At 48.6% G+C, this 7,189-nt stretch overlaps 1 protein-coding gene across 4 annotated transcripts in view; it reads right to left on the minus strand.

Moving 5' to 3' along the window:
* mapkapk5 (MAPK activated protein kinase 5) overlaps positions 1–6,034 on the minus strand; it is a 10,568-nt gene extending 4,534 nt beyond the window's left edge. Inside the window, exons 1-10 of one of the 4 annotated variants that reach the window (XM_084690604.1) lie at positions 5,120–5,261; positions 4,156–4,240; positions 3,867–3,940; positions 2,267–2,342; positions 1,940–2,037; positions 1,567–1,675; positions 1,332–1,421; positions 1,150–1,245; positions 344–424; positions 1–124 (exon numbers count right to left, since the gene is read on the minus strand). The exon at positions 1–124 is cut by the window's left edge and continues 64 nt beyond it. In XM_084690604.1, the coding sequence (XP_084546730.1) occupies positions 1–124; positions 344–424; positions 1,150–1,245; positions 1,332–1,421; positions 1,567–1,675; positions 1,940–2,022 (583 nt within the window). In that variant the 5' untranslated portion in view covers positions 2,023–2,037; positions 2,267–2,342; positions 3,867–3,940; positions 4,156–4,240; positions 5,120–5,261. The other 3 variants (XM_084690605.1, XM_084690603.1, XM_084690602.1) reach the window with 3 other exon arrangements.
* Positions 6,035–7,189: the final 1,155 nt, after the last annotated feature.

Raw genomic sequence — 7,189 nt, forward strand, 5'->3', positions numbered from 1 at the left:
TGGCCGTCATGATCTTCTTCCTCATGTCCTTGGGGATGGTCCTGCTGTGGTGCCTGGAGTAGAAGGGTGGGTAGCCACACAGCATCACGTAGATGATCACCCCCAGGGACCACAGGTCACAGCTCTGAGGGGAGAGCAGGTGGAGGTGGAGGGGTAGAGGTGGAGGGGTAGAGGTGGAGGGGTAGAGGTGGAGGGGTAGAGGTGGAGGGGTAGAGGTGGGATGCAGAGAGGGGGAGCAGAGTCAGATATTTGGTGCTTCTGGAAACGTCCATGATTGAGCATGTTATCCTTCATCACACTGACATCCTGGTGGTTCAGCTTGGCTCCCTGTCTGGGCCCTTACCTTGTTGTAGGTGTAGGGGGTAGGTGAGGTGGGGATGATCCCAGACTTCTCCTTCTGGTGTCGCCGCTGAGCCTCCAGCACCTACAAGGAGAGGGGGAGACGTGAAGTGACTGTGTGTGTATAGGGTGGAGGCTACAGGCCAGGTGTGAGGCTACAGGCCAGGTGTGAGGCTGGAGGCCAGGTGTGAGGGTGGAGGCCAGGTGTGAGGGTGGAGGTCAGGTGTGAGGGTGGAGGTCAGGTGTGAGGCTGAAGGCCAGGTGTGAGGGTGGAGGCCAGGTGTGAGGCTGGAGGCCAGGTGTGAGGGTGGAGGCCAGGTGTGAGGGTGGAGGCCAGGTGTGAGGGTGGAGGCCAGGTGTGAGGGTGGAGGCTAGAGGCCAGGTGTGAGGGTGGAGGCCAAGTGTGAGGGTGGAGGCCAGGTGTGAGGGTGGAGGTCAGGTGTGAGGGTGGAGGCCAGGTGTGAGGGTGGAGGCCAGGTGTGAGGGTGGAGGTCAGGTGTGAGGGTGGAGGCCAGGTGTGAGGGTGGAGGCCAGGTGTGAGGGTGGAGGCTATGTGTGAGGGTGGAGGCCAGGTGTGAGGGTGGAGGCCAGGAGTGAGGGTGGAGGCCAGGTGTGAGGCTGGAGGCCAGGTGTGAGGCTGGAGGCCAGGTGTGAGGGTGGAGGCCAGGTGTGAGGCTAGAGGCCAGGTGTGAGGCTAGAGGCCAGGTGTGAGGCTGGAGGACAGGTGTGAGGGTGGAGGCCAGGTGTGAGGGTGGAGGTCAGGTGTGAGGCTAGAGGCCAGGTGTGAGGCTAAAGGCCAGGTGTGTGTACCTGAGGCGCGACGTAGTACGGAGTGAACTGAGGCGTCATCAGGTCTCCCTGGTCGATCTTGGCGAAGCCAAAGTCACACAGTTTGACTGGTGCATCCTGGGAACACATGGTAGAGGTTAGCGTTAGCGAGCATGGTGCGGGGGCATGGCTGACCCCCTGCTGAGGGAGGAGGTTGAGCTCACCAGAGAGTTGTCCTTGAACAGCAGGTTCTCCGGCTTCAGGTCCCGATGGGCGATGTTTAGAGAGTGGCAGTGTTCCAGGGCCTGTCCGATCTGACAAACACACACACACTGTAATCGAGGCGTTTGTGTACAATGCGAGAGTGAACATATGCGTGTGTGTGTGTGACTGTGTGTACAGTGCAATAGTGAGTGTGTATGTATGTGTGTGTGTGTGTGTGTGTGTGTGTGTGTGTACCTGTTTGGTGACCTGGCTGGCCATCTTCTCTGTGAAGTGTCTGTGCTGACTGATCCTGTGGAACAGCTCCCCTCCCTCCATCATCTCCATGACGATCAGCAACCTGGCTCTGGTGGAGAGAGAAATAGAGAGAGAGAGAGAGAGAGAGAGAGAGAGAGAGCGAGAGAGAGAGCGAGAGAGAGAGCGAGAGCGAGAGCGAGAGCGAGAGAGAGGGTCAGCTGAAGGATGTAGGGGTTGTGAAAAATAAATGTGCAAGTAAACTTACATCCAACCACCCACCCACCCAGACACTCAAAACGTACGGGCCGGAGGTGAGAGGAGGCCCCTCTGATACCACGCTGGTGGTCTCTCTGACTCTCTCTGACTCTCTCACCTTGGGCTGGACTCGTGGGGGAACTGGACACTGTTGGCGTACACCTCTGTGATCTGGACGATGTTGGGGTGTGAGGCACACATGACGTGGAGACGCACCTGGAACACAAACAGCAGAACAGGACAGGTGACCCAGATGGAACACAGCTGGCGGCAGTGTTTGTGTGTGTGTGTAGATGTTTGTTTGTGCGCACGTGTGTGCGCGCAGTAAATTAGCGCCTCACAAGCAAACATGCAAAACCACACACAAACGCACGCGACCAGACAGAGATAAAAAAAGAGAGAGAGAGAGAGGCATGCAGAGATCCAAAACAGCAACATCCCAAACCTCGTTCCTGGCCTTGGGGCGATCGATGAGGATCTTCAAGGCCAGTCGTTCTTGAGATGATTTCTTTATACATACTCTGTAGAGCCGGCACATACAGTCAGATGAAATACTTAACAGCCATTAGCAAACACACACAAGACAGAGACACACAGTTGCTAGGGAGTTAGACATTCCGTCCCAACCATAATCTGTGATCGTACACACAGATTACACTAATATGTCCTCGGGGAACATTCAGTTCACAGTCAAAGTTCACCAGAGGGAGCTTAACAACGAGGTGCATGTGCGAGAGAGAAAAGAGAGTGAGTGTATACCAGAGACAGTTGAAAGATACAGTTTAAACTAACAGTTTGTGGTAGAGGTCTGGTTCAGGAGAGTGGGGTGGGGTCAGGGAGGTGAGGAGGAATGCAGAGCTGGTGGGTGTGTGTCAGTGGATCAGAAAGACTGGGACTTTAAGCCTCGTCAAAATCCTGCATGGCTAACACACTGCTGCTGTGGGACTCTACATCCATGTTCCCTTTCTCTAACACTCACTTTGTGCCTGCCTGCCTGCCCGCCCGCCCGCCCGCCCACCTGCCCGCCTGCCTGCCTGCCTTCCACCCTTCCACCCTTCCACCCACCCTGTCTGCCTTCCTTCCTTCCATCCATCCACCCTGTCTGCCCGCCCGCCCGCCCTCCCCTCTGTCTAGGAAATATATGTAATCCCTGATATGAAATTGAGTGTTATTGGTGATGTGTTCACTTATCCAATCATAATGGACCTCCAGGGACGGATTGACACTGCCTTGTAAAACTGCTGTTTCCCTGTAAGAGGGAGGTTCCTCAGACAAGGACATCTGTCTGATAACTGAATCATCATATAAGTTACGCAATCATGGTGTGAGTTGTGCCATCATGGTGTGAGCTAGGCTAGCGTAATATGAATTAGGCTAGCATGGTATGAGCTAAGCTAGCATGCTATGAGCTAAGCTAGCATGATATGAGCTAAACTGGCATGATATGAGCTGACCTAGCATAATCAGAATAAGGCTAGCATGGTATGAGCTAGGCTAGCATGATATAAGCTAGGCTAGCATGATATGAGCTAAGTATAAAGGTTAAAGACGGGAAGACGTCTGAAGGGTTTGTTTGGAGTGCATCTTGACACAGCAACCAGGCAGGTTAACTTCAGACAGCATGTATCAGCCCGGCTGCTGTGCTCCTGGAGAGGGTCAGTGTGGCATGAAGGAGCTAACGCGCTGCTAATCCTCCCTGTTCCACTGGCAGTGCCGTGTGTTAATGTGTCAACGGATGGGTGAAAGGGGGCCAGGGCTGGGCTTGAAATAGGGGGGTTGGCAGGGGAGCTGGGGACAGGGTGAGAGGTGTGGTGCTGGGCCTGGAGTCAGAGGTTGGGACTGGTGCTAGGGTTAATAGGAGAGCTAGGGTTAGAATTAGAATTGGGACTGGGTTACTGCTAGTAGTTGGGGTTAGGACTTGAAATTGGGGTTAGGACTGGGGCTAGGGTTGGTTTATGTAGCTGTCTGTCATCCCAGGGACAGGATCTTTCACCTGTTCAGATTTCCTCAAGGGGGGAGAAAGTAGAGGATCAGGTCCTACTCACCTGACAGGCCCACTAATCCCAGCTCCCAGTTTCTGGGTCCAGTTGATGTTATACTCCTCCAAAATAGACGTTTCCTGGGAGAGCATCAGCACAGAGAACAAAGATGGTGTCAGATACACTTCACACACACACAACATGCCACATAGCAAGAGCACAAAAATGATCATTATTTGAATTAATTGAACAGACGCTTTAATACCAAGCAAACTCCAGATGGGGGGGATTTGAACTGGCAACCTCTTGGAAGTACAGACAATGGCCTTACCACTGAGCTATACCACTCACCCACCTCCTACAGTACAACCAACAAGATAGATCCCTGTCGCATGTCTCCCTTGCCCTGCCAGAGGAGCCAAGCTGCTGTAATGCAAACACTGAACGAGTGATAAAGAGACAACATTCCAGTTACTCAACAGAGGCTTGCAGGCTTTAATAGGACCAGAGATCCCCTATCTGTTTTTCTGGGCATCTGCCCAGATGTCTAGCCTATATGCTTTACTGAAGGGTGTTGGAGACCTGTGACAAAGATCCTTGAGAAAAAAAACCCTATTTCTAGTCTGGCTGCCCTGTCTAAAAAAAAGAAGATGGCATGCCCTAATAATTTCTGGAAGTGTGCAAAATTACAGGAAACAAATGCCGGAGGCAGCAGAGACAAATATTTGTTTCAAGTGTTTAAATTGCTCTCTTTCATGGGACTAATGTACCTTACAGGCATTAGTTGTAGCAGTATCTCAATTCCCAACACCAAGCCAACTTCTACACCCCCACCCCAGCCGGCACATTCTGACCCAGTGGTGTGATAAGGGGACGGACTTAGAATAACTGACATGGAGGCCTAGTGTAACACTGAAGGTAGCTGCCAAAAGCAGGAGCTGTGGAGCTGTGGAGCTGTGTGTGTGTGTGTGTGTGTGTGTGTGGGTGTGTGTGTGTGTGTGGGTGTGTGTGTGTGTGTTTGTGTGTGCGTGTGCGTATGTGTGTGTGTGTGGGGTGGATAAAGTCAATCTTCAGATACACAAACCCTAACCAACAGAGTTACAGGTGTCGGACAGAAGCCAGACAAACTAAATTTAGAGTACACACAGGTTACTTCTAAATCAGGGCAGCAAATTGAGCTGGGTTGAGAACAAATCAATCAGACCCAACCAATGCTAGGTGTAAATGCTGTCTAGTTAGGACAATACAGAAACAGCGACTGGATTGAATTACTCTACACACATACAGGCTACAACTATGTAATATGACGTTATATTTACCTTTATGAATTTGTCGGCGTTGTTATCTTCGGACATGTTGTTCCAGAGAAGGTCCGCTAGAAAGTCTTTAAAACTGTTCTCTTGGACGTACAATCTAAACTGACAGTTTGACCTTTACAAGTAAGCAACTGTTAAACAGTTATCTACCTAGCTAATGTTTCCCCCAGATAGAACAATTGCTTTACTATTGCTGGTAACAGGTCGACGCCATGAATACTGCTCGATATTCGGCCAAGTACACACAACCGAATGCGTGTACTGGTTTAGACCGATTCCACTCTACCCAACTGGGGCAAGATGCTTCAGACCGGATCGGCTCACAGTCACAACCACTAGCTCCAACCTCTTCCAGTCTTCCTAACTTCACTGAAGCGACCATGTAGATTGTCAAACTTCGACTAGATGACAAAAAAGGTCCCTTGGACTAGTTCCAGTAAGCAAGCTCACCGCTTTAAGGAGGCAGGTCGCAGAGTGCGGGACAAAGAGTGGCGGTGTATTTTTAGCAATAGTGCGACTAAAGTCCTGCGTGAAGACAGAGACACGGGATAGCTCGCGAACAAGCTAGTTAGCTAGCAAGCATTATGAATAATTGTAGGACGTGCTAGTTTGGAGGATTAACTTTAAAAACAGCAACGGTTGTTTTGACAGCACGTAGAACTTCAGGAGAAACCTAGGCGACTGGGAAAGCAAATAGGCACACCGTGTACCACACAGACCAGACGAGAAAAATTTCGCCGATGCTTGCTAAGCTAGCGTAAAGAACTACCTTGATAGCAAAAGAGTGACAGTAATAATTTGAGAGCGAGTATAACAGTGAATAGGGTTGCCGACGTGTAGCTGACCTCTCGTAACAGCACTAAAAGTAAGAATATAAATAATACGCGAGTTGTTAGGGTTGCGCATAAAACCCAATCTAAATCCACACAGTCGTTCTTGTCAAAGAACACACCAACCAAGAAGCTAACTAAACACGGGCTGTCTAAGAAGAACGCCTGATCAAATGTGTCAATGTATGGTTTATGGAGACCAAATAGTTAATTTAGAGTGGAATTTTAACATCTTTTTCATATTTAAATTGTAAATAATAGACTTAAAGCTATTTTTTTGTGTTTTATAAGCTTTTTTGTATTCTTTTAACATCAGTATACAAAATGGGCCGTCTACTATCCGGTCCGAGGGGTCCTTATTTTTCAATGCGGGCAAAAATGTTTGCATCAAAAGATTGCCTAGTCCGACTTCTACAACTGTTAACGTGCATGCAGTTGCAAGAGAGCTAATATTTCAGTAACTTGAAGCATATAGCTAAGAGGGAGTTCTGAATATTTTACCCCCAAAAATGCAATTAGGTTTATTAAATTAAGTAAGTGAAAGTGCAATTTAATTTATTGTATGTCTACTATGTTTTATTCGGTTGCATTACATTTGAAGTGGCAAATATGTAAACAGTTCAGTATTCACCTCTATTGCCAGTTAATTTCAGAACCTTGGACAGCAATTTGGTGGCAGACATTTGGGAGGGGACAGTTACTTAATAAAAGGAAAACGGTTAATAAAGCACCTTTCGAAAACCTCGAAAAAAATCGATGAGATGATTAGAAAGAAAGCAGGCAGTACATTGCCATATTTAAATGGCCACATGGTTTTCCGTAAAATTTGGGGTAACTTCATTTGTGGTATGCAAAATAAACTGTCAACCATAGACATACATTTTGTATTGGATTTATATTTAGTTGTAGACAAAGTCCATTGATGTTTTTAATGTACATCGGCCCCTGTACCACTCTGATATGCATTGTAAGCACACCGGCTCACGTGGATGCCGGAGTACCGCTGCTCATGATCCATTTACTTCCCGTAAATAGTGCGTTGTTTTGCTATCTTTTGTTTCCCAAATGAAATTCTGACATATTTACATTGTCAACGTTTTACGTTTAGAAGGAGTGGATACATTTAAATCCAGACTGATAATTGGATGTCAAAGCATTAATAACAATATTTTGCTTGAATGATCTGTAGTATCACGCTCTGCTTATATCCCTCCGCTGTTTTTTGTCCCCTTTCAGACTGTTT

Source organism: Hypomesus nipponensis, chromosome 24, assembly GCF_054491055.1.
Source record: "Hypomesus nipponensis isolate SF chromosome 24, ASM5449105v1, whole genome shotgun sequence".
NCBI lineage: Eukaryota > Metazoa > Chordata > Actinopteri > Osmeriformes > Osmeridae > Hypomesus > Hypomesus nipponensis.